Genomic DNA, 20,326 nt, shown 5'->3' with positions numbered 1-20,326 from the left:
CTGGGTCTTTTTCATCGCTAAGAATGGCAACAAAGTATACAGAGATCAACCTGATAGGCTTTGAGGTCTAACCCTCGGTTCTGGTGCACTAGGTGACATCACCTGCTGCAGGACTGAGTCTCCTGGACCACTCACAGCTCGTGGAAATGTGTCATGTCTTCTCCAAGAAGCCTTGCTCGTTACACGGCACTCATCTTGTCCTTCTTTCCTCAGGAACCCACTTAGCATCATGCAAGTTCCTCTTTATGGGTTTAGAAGCCAGACTGCGGGCAAAAACAAAGTTCTGTTGTTTTCAGGTTCTTGATCTGTTTTTTCCAAAACTAAGAAAGAAAACAAGCTAACAAAGGCATAAATCAAAAAATAAATTTTTATTCTCTATTTTGCTCCAAAAGATAAGACTGTTTGTAGAATTAAATGTCAAGGGATCTTATGACATTTCCTGGCAGAATTTGTGTGAAGCTTTCGACCAGTTTAGTTTAATCCAAATTAGTAGGAGCTTCAGAAAAGGTTTTTGGCCCGTCCTCAGCTGGGAAGAGGTTTTGTCATGAACTCTGCCAAATGCATAAGTATATATAAAAAGGGAGTAGAGGGAAATTGGGATTTTGGCCCAACTTTTTTTAATAACGAAGAAACAAACCAAACCCCCAGTTTAATTAAAAATTTCCCCATTCTGGCCTACCCTGTAATTTTTATGTTGCTACCCAAAAGTTATTACATAGTTACTTACAAAAGAGAAAGGAGAAGTATTTTTAATTTTAAAGGATAAGGAGAAGAGGAAAAAAAACGCTTGAGTTTTTCTTTTTCTACATCCAGAGTTCAAACAGCAGTGGCCTGTGTTTCTTTAGCAGGTTTGTCTTAGAGGCAACTAACAGCAGCCTATCGGTTTTTAAAGTTCTAATTGTACGATGAGGCTCACTGATGTATACAACAAATGGAGCTCACGCACCCACACACCCAGTCGCACAGAAGCACACCACCCCAAAGCCAGTGTTGCTCTCTGCAGCTTCTAGTAGTACAACGTAGTAATTTCATCTCATTAGTAACTCGAATATAAATTTCTTGTAATAACTTTGGAATTGCCTGATCCAGTCTCATGGGTATTGCGTCGTGCCAATTCTCTTTGCTAAACATACCGGGGGGACATGCAGGGGGACAATGCAACAGAATGAACCTTAGCGCTGTATGGGGTATCTTAACCCAGTAGTTCTTTGTCTCATGCAGGGATCTTCTGTTCCTCACGTTTATAATCACTATCCAGCTTTGGCCTTGAATACTCAACAGCCTGCTGTGCAGGTCTCCGTGCCTGTTCCATAGGCTTCTCATGTTCACGATGTCTGTCCGATCCTAAACAGATCCTCTTTCCACTATTTTCTATTCCAGTTTGTGTCATGCCATCCATGCAGTCACCCAGTTGGAACCCTGGACATCATCCATTACTCATTCCTGGGCGCAGTCAATCACCAGGACATGCTCATTTCATCTTCTTAATATTCTCCATTCAATCTTTACTACCACTGCTCTAGTTGAGATCCTTACATATCTAACCTGGATGGGTGACTGCAACAACCTCTGACAAACATCCCAGCTTCTAGTGCATCTCTCCCTTCACTCCAAACTATTACCACTGGAGTGATGGTGATAGACCAAGCCTGATAATATCTCCTTCCCACTAAAAATTCGGAGGTAGCTTCCCCTCCTCCCCCAGAGCAGAGGGAGACAAGGTAGAAACCCCTCCTGCCATAATCTCTAGGCTTACTTTGTTGATTCCCAGGTCACACATCACCCTTCAGTGATTCTAAACCACATGTAGCTCCCCTACACACCATGCTCTTTTTCTATGCCCTGGCATCAACCAATCACCAGCAGGCAAGCCTTAGAACATGTATAATAGGGAAAATAGAGTAGCACATATGACTGCTACAGGGAAAGGCAGTTACCATTAAAATAACAGAAAACAATTTTTGTTTACATTTTTTGGGATCTAGAGGAAAATGTAAGGAGAAGAAAATTAAAGATAATAAATCAGCTGAAATATTGATTTTCCAGCTTCAACATCAATAATAAAGCATACTAGGTAGAGGAGTCCTTTTGGACCGGATTGTCACAGCTCCCTCTTTGGTGCTGGTTTTGGAAACCTTCCCAGCCTGAGACTCAAGCTATTAATCAACAGTTGTCTCTGAGTTGAAACCCATCAACTAAAAGACTTAGGTGTTTGACAAAGGACAAAACACTGCACTAGTCAGAGCCAACTCTGGAGCAATGTACTAAGCCTTTCTGAGAAGGCTTGGTAAATGACTGCCAGAGAAAACACAGAACAGTGTAGAGAAAATTTCCAAAGCTCAAAAATTCCAGATGCCTGTGGATGGTAGGGAGCATGGAAAGTCTAACAGATACCTTGACTATCAGCCCATGGTTGAGTGGCTTTTGCAATGAAAGGTATAATACCATTGTCATACCAAATGGTCCACAAAGCCAAACATGTGACACGAATTAGTCTCAAGGGCCAAAGTGACGTGGCTGGAGTCAACTGAAGAACAATACTGTAACCCGAGAAAGTGCCAACAGCTCTGAGAGTGGGGCAAAGATCTAAAATAATCAATCTGCCAGAAGCAGGCTGGACAACACTCCATGCAATGTGGTCTCCTTCACCACAAGGCAATCAGGTCTACCTCTGGCAGGAGTCACAAGTCTGGCAGCAAATGGTAACTCTGCATCAGAAACATAGTCCTTTACTTCGTGTCCTGTCTATATAATGGTGGATGCGCTGCCATGTGCGGGACAATGATGGATCCAGGGAACGATGATGGCAATCTGGGTGGTGCCAGCCCAACCAACAGCTTTATTCTAGTTGCTCTTATCAGAGGATGACCCAGACAGCTCTGTCAGCAGCCACAGTCTGTTTCCACTGTTTGTAGCCCCTAAGGAAGGGTATCTTTAATCAGCTAATCTGTAGTTTCCCAAGTGGCAGAACAAACCGTAGGTCATTAGCAACAGCCTAAAAGTCAGTAAAAGTATAACAGGGCTCAGCAAAGAGGGTATTGGCTGGAGTTATAAGAATAGCTGTTTTTGCCCATGGACCAGGCCAGCCACATCCACTTTCAGGTCTGTGTACCTGGCGCTGAGATCGAGCAGCCACAGCAGTCCAACACCGCTGGGTTTCAGTTTGGCCAATCCATCAGTGAACGAGGCAGAAGGCATTTAGAGGAATCTCCTAATTGTAACCTAAATGTATTTTTAACCCACCCTCAATGTAACCTTTATGAATCAAGGGCACCATTGAGCTACTCCCTTTGTTTCAGGCAGTGGAATGGGGGGTAAAACTTTCCCCAAACAGATAGCTGCCACCTTTTCATCTAAATCCAAGATGCAACAAGGGCTAAGCCAGCTGCATTCTTGAATATACCAATTCCATTGGACAAGTGAGGTTTGTTGGGCCCTTCTATCTTGGTCGTTGTGAGTCTGTGTGAGCCACTCCACTTTGGAAGGATCAGGTTGGATGGCTCAGGTGTTCAGTTTTGAAAAGAGCCCAGTAGTCGGCTAATCGTTAGCAGACGATTAGCTAGAATAGTTTTCTTCCCTTTTCAGAAGAGGGAGGAGGCAGGGGAGGTGGAGACACTATCTTTACCTTTCAAGGGTGCTCACACTCCACCAAAAGACGGTCTACGATGCAGGGGGTCAGCGCCCCCTTTAGTTAGGTATACAGAAACGAAAGGCATCTATGGAGAATTGTCTCCCAAGAGGTAAAAACTATAGAAAAATAATGCAAAAAGAAGTTTTGCTGTTTGTGCTGGAAGCACTCAGACTTGTGGTGAGATACTCCAGTCCATGATTTATAAATAAACAGATATTAAAGAGGTTTTACAGATTTTTAAAGCTCACCAATACCAGCTCTGACCATCCTGATCCACTTCACAAATGTACAACACGTTAGATACAATACTTGGGCAGCCCATCAAAGCCCAACCCAAGTACCATTTCATTTCCAATTTTAATTTTCTCCTCAGCCATTTAAAAAATCTGACTAACTTCACACATAAGCCCAGCTAATCTCCACTGCTGGATGTTAGACAAAATAGAGTTCTTCTGATAAGCCCTCAGGAGAAAGTCAGGAAGGCTTGATTAAAGGAGATATTTTAAAGTCATAGAGGTCAAAGCAGATTCCTTTTTAGGTGATTCAGTTTGGCATCACGGCGATATAATTATCTTAGTGAGAACATTCAAATTCTAGAACAAAAATATACTAAGCACGTCCTAATATCCCAAGAAACAGGGCTAGCCGTTACAGAAAGTGAAGCTGGCTTATCTTAACATTCATCTTTTAAGCCTATTTTGTTCCATGGCCCAAGCTTCTTAAGAGACTGCCATGAGAATTTAGCCTCCATCCCCCTAAGAGCCTGTCTACAATGGCTTATAAAGCAAGGGATAAGAGCCAAATTCCAGGTTGGCCTCAGTTATGTCTAAATGTCAACTTGCTTATCCCACATAGTGAAACATATGAACATCCTGAGGCAGACCTCTATTAAGGGAATAGAGTCAGGTTTGCCCAAAGGACATCCAGGAATGTGCTGTCTCCATGATTCTATGGCTAGATAGAATCACAGATATGTTTATCATTCCATTACAATTCTTTACACTCTAGACCTTATGTTCTTAAACCACTCTGTTTTAGAGACAATCTCAATGTTTTAGTAAAGTACAAACATCATCAGTCTAGCGTTATTGTGTCCATGTGTATGTTCTGGATTAAGGCACTTTTTTTTTTTTTTTTTTTTGGTTTGTATTACAAACCACATTACTTGATAAATATCTGAGAAAAATGGGAGTGGGTGAGTTGGAAATCAAAGTAGACTTCGCTTATTCTATGAATACAATCCTTCTAAGACAGAAAGATTCTTACAAGTGTTTAGTTTTCTAAATAACTTTATAATGGAGAAAACCCACGCTCTTGTAAAAAGAGCCAAAGTCCTTATTCTGGTATAATTTACTCCCTTTTGGTCAAACAGGCAAATCAACAATAAGGTCATCAATATTCTCAGCAACACCAACCTCCACCCCTATGTTCCATTAATGAATTTATGCAGGGCCAGTGCCTTCTTTAGTATGAGAACCATGAAGATCAGCTTAGTTCCACTGTGGTTTTACAAGGGAGATTAGAATGGTGTAGAAAGATCATTTCCCCCAAAAAATGTCACCTTTGATTTTCAACACATAATGTTTTATTACATATCTCTTTGGATTAGCAATACTTGATAATATTTCCAGCATGGGTTAGTTCTCTTAACCCAAAAGGACTAAGGCCTTTGATTCAAGAGTTAGATTTGCTCATATTGGCATCTAGATAACACAAACTTAACATCTAATTTCCTGATGTTAAAAAAAAAGTCATCCCTGATTGTTTAATTATAACAGTATAAAACATATTACCTTAAAAGTTGTTTCTGTCCCAAACTTTTTTTTTTTTTTTTGTGGTACGCGGGCCTCTCACTGCTGTGGCCTCTCCCGTTGCGGAGCACAGGCTCCGGACGCGCAGGCTCAGTGGCCATGGGTCACGGGCCCAGCTGCTCCGAGGCACGTGAGATCCTCCCGGACCGGGGCACGAACCCGTGTACCCTGCATCGGCAGGCGGACTCTCAACCACTGCACCACCAGGGAAGCCCCTGTCCCAAACTTTTAAAGCACATTTTTCATCCAATAATGTAAACACATTCACTACAATGCATTTGGTATGTTAACTCATACTCTATTTTTCCCTACCAAACTTGAAATAAAGTTCTTTAGTTGTAATCACCGCTCTTCTTAAATATGTAGGGTGTATCAAATTTTAAGTGAGTTTCCGCCATAAGGAAATAATGGTAACACTGACTTACCTCCCAGAGTTTAAACAGTATGAAAATGTTTCATTGCTTAATCTCTGTACTTAAAACATCAGTCATAAGGAAGTTAGTGGCAAACAGGCCTAAACCTGGGTCACCTTGGGCAGGAAGTGGCTAGAAATTTGTAGCAGATTTTAAACTTTTTTTAATCTGTTGGCCACTTTGGCTAAATACCCCAAAGACCTCCTATTCCACTATTCCTTTCCAGCTATCACAGCAAAAAAAAAAAAAAAAAAATCCACCAGAATGGATGGGAAGGACGTTACTCATGATGAAACACCACCAAGACGGTTACATCCATAACCGTCTGTATTTTACGGGTGTTTTAATATATGCCAGAAACAAAATTATAGAGTCTGTCATATTATAAACATTAAATAGGCCAGCCCACAGACCACCTAGGGTTCACTCACAGATTACACTATAAATTCATACTATAGGACTACCTAAAATGTAGGCATTTTGCTAGGTGATATTCCTGCTGGTAAGTGCATGAGGAATACACATAAAACTAAAGCAATCCTGGAAATGATCTTCTCCAACTTATGCAGAAGTAGTAAGATCCTGATGCCAGAAAATAAAGTCTCTTTTTTTTAGAATAAGAGGACGTGTTACCTGCACTAACATCAAAATCGGTTAAAAGTGATCGGGTTTCTTTTTCACTTCTGAGTACCAACCTAAAAACAACTGCACAAATTCACACTCTGAGTCCAGTGACATTTCAGGAATGGGAGACTGAACTTATTGATATATATGAAAATAAACCTCACAACAACGAAGAATTAAAGATTAGAAGGCCTCCACTAGTGGTAATAAGAAATAATTCGAAATATATTTTTTTAATGTTGGATAATTTTTAAGAACAAAGTGACTAAAATTAATGTTGCAACTTTTCCAGATCTAATTTGGAACTAATTTGGACTGATTTTTGTGGCAACCAAAAAATGGGGCAAGGCTAAAATCTCATTCCAAATTTAGTCAGCTACAAAGTTTCAAACTCACCGCCCATATAACCTCAAAAAAATTTAAATAAGTCAGTTTACAACAGAAATACTGAAAATAAATCATCCTTGAATACTTTTAGATTTTCCCCAGTGTACCACAAATCACATCCAGAAACCCAAACAAAACAATCACTGAAATGTTTGAGATCTGTTGCTGAAATTCAGAGCTGCAGGACAAGAAAAGGAGGGAGAACTAAGCAGATGGCCTGCTCTCTCTCTCTCTCTCTCTCTCTGCTTGGGCAGCACTGGTCTTCTGAAGGTCCTAAGCTATGCACGTTCAAATTGTGAGTCCTATATAAAAGCCAGCAGTAACACTAAAATAATAATAATAGCATAAATAAAAATAGGCTCTGGTTAAAGAGAGAGGATTCATTTACTGCTGTCCTGCTGAGGTACTTTGACCACCGAGAGCAGGAAAGCTATTAGCATCCTGAATTAATGGGTAGAGTGGTTTTCAAACAAGATATTTTCATGATGGACACAATGTGGACTCAGCAAAGTTTCTCCTTCAAGAAAATACAGCTTCTATTTCAAAGAGCTCTGATTAGACTTAATACCATTAGGGAACCATCAAGGATTTGTGTTGTTGTTACTGCTTTTAACTATCAGTTACTTTCTAAACCAAAAATTGTGGGTAGTTAACTTGACCGACAGTCAAGGTTTAGGAATGCAGAAGCAAATCCAAGGTACAGACGAGCTTCAGATGTGGACAGGCCTCAAGGAGTTTGGAATCTTTTTAGGTTGTCAGGTCCTAGCCTTTCTCATCATCACCATTATCACTGTGATTACTTACTTGTCTGGGATTTATAAATAAAAATTCATTTCCTTCATCACATCCCCTCCGTATACTACACGATTTTAGGAATCCTCAGTAAGCTTTATTAGTGACGATGTAAAACAATTACAATTGAAAACAAAATTAAACAAGCCTACCTAATGAATAAATTCTCAAACACTATTAATGCCTATAACATTTCCAGCAGATATCTGTTTAAAAAGTCAACACCATTTGTAAATTAATTACCAAAAATATAACTGTTTTCAATTTCCATAACACTTGAAAGCATAAATATAAAGTTCAAATGGCCATATACAACAAAATAGTCTATAAAACAAAGCTAATGTTAAAAGAATTGTTCAGTTGACTTTATAGAATTTATTTTGTTATATAAAATTATTTAAAACAGTACATTTCCTGTAACATACATGAAAGTTCACATCCAGATGTCTTTTCTATCAAATCCTTATTCTTTCTCCATTGTCAAAATCCTAATTTTCACTCCTGGCTAGATTTTTCTTCCTTGGCAATTCTTTTTGTTACCCCACTGAAATATTTCTCACGGAAGGAATTATGACCTTGGTACGGCAGAAAGTGATCACTCAGCAGATGTGAATACTGGTCCCGGTTCTGGTTGGTTGGAAAATACAGAAAATAAAGATGTCTGCGTTATTTCTTTCGTTAGCCTGCAACCAAAGCAGTCATCTACTTTAAGCAAAATCTCACTCTCTTGTACACATTTGTTTTCCTTTATTACATGAACAAGAAATACACCACCACTTTATATCTGTATCATGCCTGGGTATCCAAAGTGTTTTCACTTACTTCACCCCATCTGATCCACACAACAGTCCTCTGCACAGAGAAGACAAAAACTTTGACTGGGAAAACAGAGACCCAGGGAATGCAAAGAGAATCATCCAGGCAACTCGAGTTGGGACAACCACCCGCATCTTCCGATTCCTAGTTCCGCACAAACTGAAACTGTCTTTGACTATAAGAATTATCAAGCAAGGAAGCTTCTACTCCAGTGGTGTACAACAACAAATTATTACCTTTGTATGATGTCACACAGATCAGTAAAACTGTTTGGGGGTACATGCACGTTCAGTTAACGAAACAAACTATTCCTGGCAACTTTAAGTAACCTCAGTAGATGAAGATACAGGATAAACAAGTGATTTTCACACTTTTAGACTTCAGAGACAGGTGAGGACTAGTGCTTAGACTGACAGTTGGAAACCAGAAATATTAACCTGGGATAAAGTGTCATGTTTCAGCTTAGAAAATTGAGGATAAGAAGACTGACAGACAACATTGAAACATCAGCTTCTCAGCCAATTTCACTAGCCACCTGAAACTGTGAAAAAAAATCCAATTAGAAATAAAATCTCATTTCCCATGCATTTCTGTTAATTCATATTCAAATGTACAGGGGTTAATGTGATTTTGAGAATAGGTGGGAGACATAATTAGAAAATATGAAGCCTAATTATTTATCCTTGTTTCAGTATCAAAATGATTTCTACAAATATATCTGGAACATAACAATCCTCAAAATATTTTTGTGTTTTTCCTCATTCCTGTATGAGATGAATACTTTCATTCTCTTCCTCACATCTAATATTAATAAAAGCCCAGGTTTAGCCAAAATAAAATTATGTTGGCTGATTTGTTTATTCAGAAACTATTTTTCCCCAGCATGTTTCTTTTTCTTAATTACACAAAAAAATAAATTACTAAACATGCCCAGATTTCCGGATTCATTTAAAAAGAAAAAAAGTGGCTATTTAAATTTTATGGCACTAAGTATACTACAGTTCCAAATTCTTGCAAGCACGTGAAAGCATGCCAATGGTTACTAACTTCAGGCTATATAATCCCCAAAAGATAAAAAGTTAAAGAATACCAAATGAAAGGTAGTATTTATGGGGTATTTATTATGGGCCAAAAACCATCCTAAATGCTTTACATGCACTATCTAATATAAACTCATCAGCTCTAAGAGATAAGTACACTATTATTACCATCTACAGATGAGGAGTTATTTAAGAGTACAGGCCCAAGATAATACAGCTGGTAAGTGACAGAGCTAGGAATTGAACACAGGTCTACCAGACCCAGGGACTACACCCTTTAACTATAACATAATGAGTTTTTTTTCCCCCAAAAGAGCTAACTCTTTCCTCAACTCAAGAAGCAGGAGTATCTCTGGGAATAAACATGTGATGAACAAAGGCTTCCCAGAAAGGAAGAGACCAGGATCAGAAATGCTATTAACTTTGTTCTCGTAACTAAGAGGATTATTTCAATGACGTGAAATTTTCATACTAGAAGGAGATATAAGGAGCCACAGGACGCCCGAGGGATACCCTAACCCTAGCAGTACTGTCGACTGGACAGGAGGACTCAACGTCCACATCTCCAGACTGGACCTGGCAGAGCAGCAATACAGGACGATGGGCCAGCACTTCGCCTTGCCTCGTGCATGCCAACTTTTATCAGAAGTCTGACTGAAGAGTCATAGGAAAGGAAGGGACCTGCCATCATCTGCTCTTCCAGGCATTCTACATTCTGTCCTTATATCAAACAAGATCACTAGAAAACTTGCCTACTTCCTGAACTACATTAGCTTAATCCTGGCAGAAATACCTTTACCTGGTTATATGTAAAGCTATGTCCAGATGTCACATCTCTCCTGCTTCATTACTTCTCACAGCTCTTTGCATCTTTCTCCACCCAGTCATCAAAATCAGAACCTGGGTCAAATCGCTCTCCCTTTTCTTCTCACATTAAGTCAGTCCTAAAAATCTTAGATTCTGCATCCTAAATTTCTCAAATTCACTCCTCCTCTTCATCCATAGCTCCAGTACTATAGTTTAAGCCTTCCTCATCTCTCCTTGCTTTTTTTCTAAACTGCCAGTTGCCTTGCCTTTGTGGGTCCCTCTCTATTCTCCATAATGGGATCAAATGCAACATATTAAAATGCAAATCCAATATTCCAGCATTCTGGCTAAAATCCAAACAGGCTCAAACTTTCCCCAATTCTGAGGTTTTTCCCTTAACATGTGGGAGTGGGATTCAACTGCACATCAGTTTGCTGAATGTCTTCTCCCTTTCCTCTTCTGTACAAGAGGGATCAGAACACTGTCAGGCAGTGAGATCCTTCCCAGCTTTGCCTTCTGTCCTCTCTTCTCCCTGTGACTCCTCTAAGCCATGCAGGAGCACCTCCACATCCCAAAATGCACGGCAGACTACTTCAGTGAATGTCCTGGGGCTGCAGTGGTATGACAGGACAGAAATGTGTGATCCCAGAGTGCTAGCTTAAAAGGGAGAGGCATGGTAAGACAGTGGAAGAGCGGGATGGCCCGGGGACTGACTCGGGCTCAGTTACTTGTGTGCCTAAGCCACCTAAACTGCCAAATACGCAGCTCACTGGGGGAAGCAGGAGAGAAACGCCGAAGCACAATGGAAGGTAGGTATCCTCATAGACCAAAGTGGGAGCTTAACCAAATAGTTTGTTTTTGACTTAAAGGGTATATATAGGACAAACTGAGGATGAAGAAGAGACTATAAGAGGAGACCAGAGGCAGAGACGGAGAATGAACAGCAGAAACCTGGAAAACCCAAAAGTAATGATTAAAACCTATGCCAATTAATGTTCATCAAGAAAACATATACTACCTATGGCATTCTTTTTTTTTTTTTTTTGGCTTTCTTTATCTAACTAGTTTAGACTTCAAGATTCGCTCAGAACATACAGTAGTAAAAGCAAAATAAGCCCCTAACAGACCATATATTCAGTGCTACAGAGATCCAGTGACAAAGAAATACATGCTACGGAAAAAGTGGGGAAACACTATTAACCTTCAAAATGCAACCTCTGGGGGCTGGGGGAAATCCTATTTATCTCCCAGGGAGTAGCGAAGAATCAATGTGAGGTATGTGTTTGGGTCCTATACTGGAACGCCTCCTTCTATAAGACTGATCGCCCCCTAATTGTGAAATAAGACATTCATAACAAAAACTCCTGGAGAACCCAAAAGCTCCAAATCCCTTGTGCAGCCAGGGACCTGGCAAGAGCCGTTCTATTACTAGCAGCGTTAAGTCCTGCTTCGGGATAAGCCAGACACTCCAGAGACTTTGGCTACCATTTTCATCTAAGTGAAGATATGGTTCATAAAATGTTCCACATAAAACATTCAGTACATTTATGGTCCACATATTATTACATACATATCATATATGTAAATGTCATTGCCTATGAACAATACACATTTAACATATACTCTGGTCCTTGTGAAAAATACCATTTGCTGCATTCAGAACTTACGTTACCTTGATGCTGAATAAAATGTCAAACTCGCTATTTTTTTTTGCTCTTTTCCCTCTCTCTTTCATCCTATCTTTAGTTTAGTTTACCAGGGCTCACACTTGAGATGATGATATTCAACTCTACATATTTTTCATCACCTTTTGATAACTCTTCTCTGTTCACATTCCCTGCCCATCTCAACCAAGAATATCTGCAGATTTTTTTTTTCAACTCAGTATCTCAAAGGCCAAGGGTTTACTTAAAAGGAGAAGAGTATCCTCAAGCAACACAACCCTTGATAACCCTCACTAACTCAATCTTGCCCCAATGTTTGATTTCTGGTTTCTCTAACACTTCCAAATCTGTCTGTCACTATCAGTCATGATATCATCTATGTATCATAAAACATGAGTTCTGCCAATCTTTAGTAAGCAAGAAATACTTCATGGAAAATAAAAATACACAAAGAATTAGGAAATGCCAAGAAAGAAAACTATGGCAATGGAAGATTACAGACCACCTTGCCCAAATTTCATAACTACTGGTTAAATTTTGGCACATGGCAGTACTTAAGGAAATATGAATAAAATATTGAGATTGTTGATTACACTATCTACTGTTTACCATTTTTATAACCAGAAATCAAGAATTTCTGTAGGAAAATCTGTGCTAGCTACAGATGGCTACATAATGGAAATACACAGCTTTTGGACCTATCACTTAACTTTGTAAGACAAACAGCAATTGTAAATATGACAAGAAACATACAAGTTCTGATTCAAGAAAGCAACTGATACGTATTTGCAACTATGTGTTTTACATAAGTGAATTATTTAATTTTCTGCATCTTTTCACAGCAGATTATTATCTAAAATTTGCAGACATGGAAAGAGACTAAAAGAGTTTAAATAATCTGCCACAAGTCACACATCTAGTAAGCAGTATTTCCAGAATTGTAGACTAGATCAGACTTCAAAGCTCATGCTTTTCCATCACACTTTTTTTTTTTTTTTAAGTAGAAATTACATGAAAACAATGGTTAAAGAGTTAACTTCCCACATGGTAGATTAGTGGGTCGTTCAAAATGGAGTTTGACATTTAGAGGACATCCTTCACGGAACAGCAACGTATTTGGTAGCACATATTTCAGATCTAAACTTTTAGACAGAACCCCTTTAACCACTGTCCCACCCAGCCAATTTCCTGTCCTATCAGTACTGCTAATTCTAAACATAAACCACTCGAGGAATTTTAACACACTTGCCAAATAAAAATCAAAGGAAGCTTTACAATTGGTAGTGTACTTTTATGTGTACACTGCCCTCTGCTGGCTGAAGCAGATAAATCCTTCTTTATAGTATTTCCTGCGGTGGATAAAGATAGTTTAAAGCAGAGCTGACCATCATGCATCCGACAGTCAGGAGCGCTCTATTTCCCTCACTGTCTCTAAGTCCCGACTGCTGTAAACATCTAGAGTTACAGAGCAGCAACGTGATGGCCATTTTCCTTCAGAGGGCACTGGCATTTATTCACACCATTTCATTTTTAGAAGAATAGTGTGGAAATATACAAATACATATTTACCTTAGTGACTGTCAAGTGTATCATTGTCACTTATGTCCATTTGCAAATTATCCTCGAGAAAAATAAAGGAAAAGTACATAAACTAGACCTTATTCAAGTTAATCTTTATTTTTACAAATAACTCTACATCAAAAGTAGAGCATCAAAAAGAACACAGGAGGGCTTCCCTGGTGGCGCAGTGGTTGAGAATCCGCCTGCCAATGCAGGGGACACGGGTTTGTGCCCCGGTACGGGAAGATCCCACATGCCGCGGAGCAGCTAGGCCAGTGAACCATGGCCACTGAGCCTGCGCGTCCGGAGCCTGTGCTCCGCAATGGGAGAGGCCACAACAGTGAGAGGCCCGCGTATCGGAAAAAAAAAAAAAAAAAAAAAAAAAAAGAACACAGGAGACATTAAAAGGAAGGTACTTCAGCCACTTGTAATTTAATAAATGTTCATCTAAAGGGGAACAACTTCTCAAGAAAAGAAAAAAAACTATGTTTTGCAGTTACATCTGAAGCTGCCACTTTGAATGAACTATTGACACCCTGGGTCACACTGGGAGAATACATATATGTAAGAGCGTCCTGAACATCATGAAACTGCTCAGACTTTAAAGAACTAAAGTTGACAACGCCATGTAGGTAAAACTACCCTTCTAATTACCGCCTTCTCCCAGAAACCTGCCAGTCTTTGTTATCATCTCCTCCTCAAACAGAAGGAAGGTGTTATGATTTTCCACAGTATGGCGATTCAGCTGCTTTTTTGGTTTGCTTCTCATGAGAAATGAGGCCTAAGTATGATGGGATTAAAATGTTTCTGTACCACTGACTTTTGAGGAGTGATATCAGGGTAATGATAAAATTCAGTGTATTTTTGAAACAGAAAACTTTTAGCTAGCCTTAACTATCTATTCCTACTCTTCTTTCAAATGGATGATTTAAATGCTGTTGAATTTAATTGTTTTTATTCTAGAGGGGCCCAAAACAATCACTGAACAATTACTATTCATTTCATAAATATTTACTGAGCCGTGAGCCAAACAGTCAAGCTCCATGAATTCACAGTTATATACTAGCTGGAACAGACACTAAACAATGTATACCCAAACATGTATTTACAAACCATGATTAAACACTGGGAAGAAAAGGGTACTATAAGAATATAAGGAGACACCTAGTTAGATGGGGGAGAAGAGAATGGATAAGAAAGGCTTCCCTAAGGAAGTGACATTTATCTGAGACCTAAAGGATGAATCAAATTTACTCATAGAAAGAGACGAGAAGAAAGCATTCTAGGGAACACAATGAGGGAGGAAACACAATGTGAAAAGACTCAAGACTTGAAAGAGGTTAAGTACATTCTGGGAACTGAAAGCAGGCTAGTGTGGCTAAGGCTTGCAAAACTAAAGGGAAAGTGGCACAAAATGAAATTGGAGAGATAGGCCAGAAGTCTAAGATCAGGCCGGCCTGAAGGTTATGTGAAGGATTTTGAATTTTAGTCTAAATTTCACAGAAAGTTACTGATGACTTTTAAGCAGGGGAGTTTCATTATCTATTTACATTCTGAAAGATATTCTGGCTACCGTACAGGAAACGTAATGGTAGGAGAAATTCCAGAGGCAGGGAAACCAGCTGGAAGACTACTGCAGTAGTCCAGGAAAGCGGCACTGCACCGCCGTGCCCTTTGGGAAGTAGGGGGGAAGGATAAAAATACATGTGCCTACTCAGCTACCCCAAGCCAGATTTCTAAAAAAGTTATCCTTAACTCCTGTCTCCCTTACCCCAATTATTCAATTAGTCATTAGGCCCTGCCACATCTACCTCCCCGGAAGCTCTCAATTCCACTGTCTCGCCCGCAATCTCCCGTTTCTACCTTTATTAGTTGACAGCCTCATCATCTTCACATGACCATGCCAGAAGCCTCCAGGCTGGTATCACAGGCATCTTTCCATAATGAAAACTTGCCTGCATGTTAAAGCCCGGGTGACCGGGCTTCCCTGGTAGCGCAGTGGTTGGGAGTCCGCCTGCCGATGCGGGGGACGCGGGTTCGTGCCCTGGTCCGGGAGGATCCCACATGCCGTGGAGCGGCTGGGCCCGTGAGCCGTGGCCGCTGGGCCTGCGCGTCCGGAGCCTGTGCTCCGCGACGGGAGAGGCCGCAGCAGTGAGAGGCCCGCGTACCGCAAAAAAAAAAAAAAAAGCCCGGGTGACCTTCCTGAAAGAAGAACTTCTGCCACTCTCCTAACTCACATTCTTCAGAGCTTGCCATCACCCATAGGATAAACTTGAAACTCTTTGGTATGTAAAGACCTTAAACACTAGGCAGGCCTTTGGTTTTTCCCCTTCTCAAGCCACTCCTCCCCACATACTTAGTATTTCAGTCATGCTTAAATGTCTAAGGTTCCCTGAATGCACCATAACCCCTCTCATGTCTCTGTACCTTTGCTGAAAATGTTGGCCCCCTGACTCACGCGCCATCTCCTCGGGCAGGCGCTCTCTGGTGTTCACAGAGCAACGTGCACTGATCACTACGGAACCAAACACGTTACGCTGGAATGGGTTGGGTCATCGTTTCTCCCCCATGCAAGTTCTCTAAGGATAAGGACTATGTTTTATCAGTCTGTTCTGTCTCGACACATGACACAAACGGTCCCATAAACACATGCTGAGTGACGAAAGCCATGGCTTTCCCCTCAGGGAACATGCAGTCAAATCAGAAAAAGAAAACATACAAAAATATGAAAAATACATGAATGTAAAAATCAGTAAAAGATCGTCTTCTTTCTCATTTCTCACACTACCTTTTCCATTCACTCTCAACAAAAACTTGCATCCTTCTTTACAGAGAAAAAAAAGGAGTCACCAGGTATGAATTTTCTCAACTTCCTTGTCCCCAGCCCCCCTCTACTACAAACTGGATCCCCTTGCTTAACTCTACAGTCTGTCACATCACTCCCAACCCACATTCTAACTGAAGCCAAAATCCTCTCTCACGGTATCCCTTTACTGCCAAAAGAGTTACTTTCAAAGAATCCCCCAACAATATACCTAAGAATAATCATCAATTTATAAAAACTACTGTTTAAAAACAAGAGCTTTCGCCTAGAAAGGTGTCACTTTGGGGATGAAGTTGAAAACCATCTGGAAGAAAACCAAATGGCTTCTATTTTAATTATAGGTCAGGTTTAAGTTGTCCTTTCACTTACTGACAGCTCCTGATAATAAGATAATGATTTCTTCTACCTCACGAGTATTAACCTTAAGTCATTTATATTCTCAAAGTGGCAGCAGTTTATACAAAACAGCAGTTTCACTGCAAACACTTGAATACAAATGGCTTACGAAACTTATTCTATGATAAGTGGAAACCAATGATGCTGTCATTGTAAGTAAAAGCCATCAAACTGGTGATGCTCACCTAATTCTGTTGAGGATTCATGAAACAGATTAAAGGTATAAATACACATTCTTTAATAAGGTGAGAGGAAGAAGGCAAAGAGATGGAAGAGGAAAACAGTGAGTAGATTTTCCTTCATATAATCAGCAGAGAGTGAAAATGAAATGTAAATGACAGTGCTGAACATAATGGACCTCTCAGTTCAGCTTCAGGGTAATTATCCATGTCCGGCTTTTGTTTAAAAATCTTGCTCCCCTTATCAAAGCTTCCCAGTGTTCTACATCTGGTACTGGACAGTAGCTATAGAAACCACTTGTGCTAAAGTTATACAACTATAAACAGCACTAGGCCATTTCCAAACCAAGGACAAGCAGGTCAAAAGTCTGGCATCCAATACTATTAAGGAAAAAAAACCCTCTAGCACTATTCTTAATAGGAGCAAGGTAAGGGTTGGAAATCTTCATCCCTAAACTAGGTATTTACATATAACCTGTACTTGTAAAAAGTTTAATTACTCTGTAAGATATTGTTACCTAAAATTTGTTAAAATATTTTAATATATATAAAAATCTTTATATCTAGAGCTCTGAAAATGAGTGATATCTAATGATTGAACTTTGACATCTGGCACTCAACACATAATTTCTTTCTAACTAAAAAAAAACCATCATGGATATTTGTGCTATCATGATGATACAGAACTATGAATACTTTCTACACACTCTCCACTAAAACTTATAATTCCATAAAATTCAAAACTTAAGCTCAAACATTAAAATACAGGCCAACACAGGGGATAAAAATGTAATGACAACTTATTAGTTACTATATCTAAAAGTCAATTAAAGTTAAGAAGAACCTTACTTACTCTAAGCAGCAGAGGATGAGTAACAGACCAAAACACGTATAGACATGAACACACATACTCTTGCTTTAATTTGGAGACAATTCATCTCCTAGGTGACTTCTTAAAATCATCAACAATCCATTAAAAGAAAAATTAATTAAAATACACATGCATTTATATATGTAAACATCAAAAACAAAATTATTTTGCTTAGGGATGAATTCGATAGTGATAATATTACAAAGGAAAGTAAGGAAGTGATTACCATAAAAGTCAGATTAGTGGTTATACCTGCAGGAGGAGGTGTTTATGATCAAAAATAGCCACAAAAGGGGGTGCTCCAATACTCCGTAATTCTGACCTTGGTGGTGGTTACAGAGATGTCTACTTTATAATTATTCATTAAACTGTACCCTTTAGGTTTTGGGCAAAAAAATACACATTAAATCTCAGGGTTGGATTCTTGGTGGGTCATGGAGTGAGAAGAAGACCCTAGTTTGTGTCTGAATTTGAAAAACACTAGGAAGATAGTTCTAAATTAAATAACCATTTGATAAATAAATAAAAATACAAAAAATAGAAAATGTGTCATTTGAGAATTATAAAAAAAGCTCCAGAGGATAATGCTGACTATGAATATAAACTTCCCATTTCCCTAAACCATTCATGCCTTGGACTCCTAGATCATACTTTATACTTTGCAACTGACCTCTGCCTAAGATTCTGTAACAGCAGTTAAAGACTGTTTTATTGCCATGGTTTGAAAATATGAGCATTAGAGCTGGAACATTAAGATGGATGCTCTCTGTGCCTTCAGAGAACTTCTTTTTCCTGCAAATAAAAGAGTCATATCCAAATAGCATCATAAGTAGAAGGATCCAGGTATCTTAAATGATTCCTTCTTGGAGCTAGTAGGGGATAGACTTTTGCTTTTTCTTTGTTTACCGGCAATAGTAATTTAAAACTATTATGATAGCATTAATTTAACAAAAAATCCAGTTTGGCAAAAGTCATTTAGTTGCAGAAGTATAAAAGAAAAAGTCAAGGGATGACTCTCTAAAATTTAAATTCAAGGAAAAGTACCATTAACAGCAAAAGTGATTCATTCAGAACTAAGTAGATGGCATGATCCTTAAAACTGAATTAATACAATATGATATGCAGCATCAGGCTTCTTTCTGTTTTTATGAGCCTTTAAAAAATATCTCAAGTTGAAATATAATTTATAAATAATGCAAACAGCTTCCTTCTGATTTCTAATGCAAAATAATTAAAGAGTCTCTCTTTCTCCATCTCTCTCCCTTGCCCTCTCTCTCTCTCACACACACACAGAGACACACACACAGACACACATTTTGATGGTAATGAATACTGTATTGTACTATGACCTAGACTTAGTTCATATCCAACTATCATGTTCTGACTTAGTGTCACCCTGTCTTATTTTTCTCACTGATAAATGAAGTAGCATCTACTTCCCACCAGGCATGTTATAAGATTGAAATACTTCATACCTAATCTCTAATCTTTCATAGCTCTAATCAAAAGGAAAATACCCAGCCATCCCGGCAAGAGACAGACAAAAAAAAAAGTATTTCAGAAATAAAGGTCAATAGGAAGAGACCACCCTTAATTCAAATGGCTGCCAAAGGAAAAAGAATTGACAACATTGATCCTGGGAAAGGATAATGCATAATGGAAACAGGCACAAGATTTATGTCAGCAAAACACCACAGTTTATGATTAGCAACACTACTATCATTCTAATATGGAAACTACTTATACAAAAACTAATTTCTTCCACTTCAAGCCATTCATAAGTCATTTTCTCAAACAAGTGACTCAGTTTCTCTTCTCTCTCTTCCTCATTTAAAACACTGTTGTTGTTATAATGTTAATGGTTCTTTTCTCCCTCCACAGCTTTAAAAATCTTTCAGTCCTTTAGTCAAGTCTTTCAGTTTTGGCCACCTTCCATTCTGATTAATGAAGCATTCATAGGCTTCATGTTACTGGACTCTTTCATTTGGTCCAAAATAAAAAATTACATTAACTTTCATCACCTGCTACTATGACCTCTCAATATTCTCTACTTTAAATCATGTGAACTATACTGGCTAGCTATAAAAAAAATAACAACTGATTTACACAATACTATAACTTTAGTCTAAATTAATGTTCATATGGTATCTAAAATTAAATTTATCTATACTTCAGTCCTTTCAAACCACCAGCAGTGTAAAGCAGGATGTCAAGTAAATAAGCCACAAAACAAATAGGGCACATGATGGCCCATTTAGTGCAATGACAATTTAAGATAATTTTCTTATATTTAACCAAGTACTATAGCATATAAAAGTTGCATGAATGTTTAGAAAAAAAATTTCAAGGAAGTCTTGAAAATGGCTGCTTTGGGTACTCATTTGTCTATCCAAATATATTGGTATAAAACACTGAGAGAGTATTATTTTGGGTACTTCACTGAAGACAAACTACTACACTTGATTTCTGAACTGTTCTGGACAACTCTAGAGATCAGCATTTTTCTCCTAT

The 20,326-nt window shown here is 39.0% G+C and overlaps 1 protein-coding gene across 3 annotated transcripts in view; it reads right to left on the bottom strand.

Moving 5' to 3' along the window:
• Positions 1 to 6,698: 6,698 nt before the first annotated feature.
• The window catches only part of TRMT11 (tRNA methyltransferase 11 homolog), a 63,940-nt gene continuing 50,312 nt past the window's right edge, over positions 6,699 to 20,326 (bottom strand). For 2 of the 3 annotated variants that reach the window (XM_067010703.1, XM_059083319.2), the window contains one exon: positions 7,738 to 8,285. In XM_067010703.1, the coding sequence (XP_066866804.1) occupies positions 8,154 to 8,285 (132 nt within the window). In that variant the 3' untranslated portion in view covers positions 7,738 to 8,153. Of the gene's footprint in view, positions 8,286 to 20,326 lie in introns of all 3 variants that reach the window. The other variant, XM_059083315.2, reaches the window with a different exon arrangement.

The sequence above is a fragment of the Kogia breviceps genome, chromosome 13, assembly GCF_026419965.1.
Source record: "Kogia breviceps isolate mKogBre1 chromosome 13, mKogBre1 haplotype 1, whole genome shotgun sequence".
Classification (NCBI taxonomy): Eukaryota; Metazoa; Chordata; class Mammalia; order Artiodactyla; family Physeteridae; genus Kogia; species Kogia breviceps.
The sequence above is the reverse complement of the archived record's forward strand: the minus strand, read 5'-3'. Positions and strand labels throughout refer to the sequence as shown.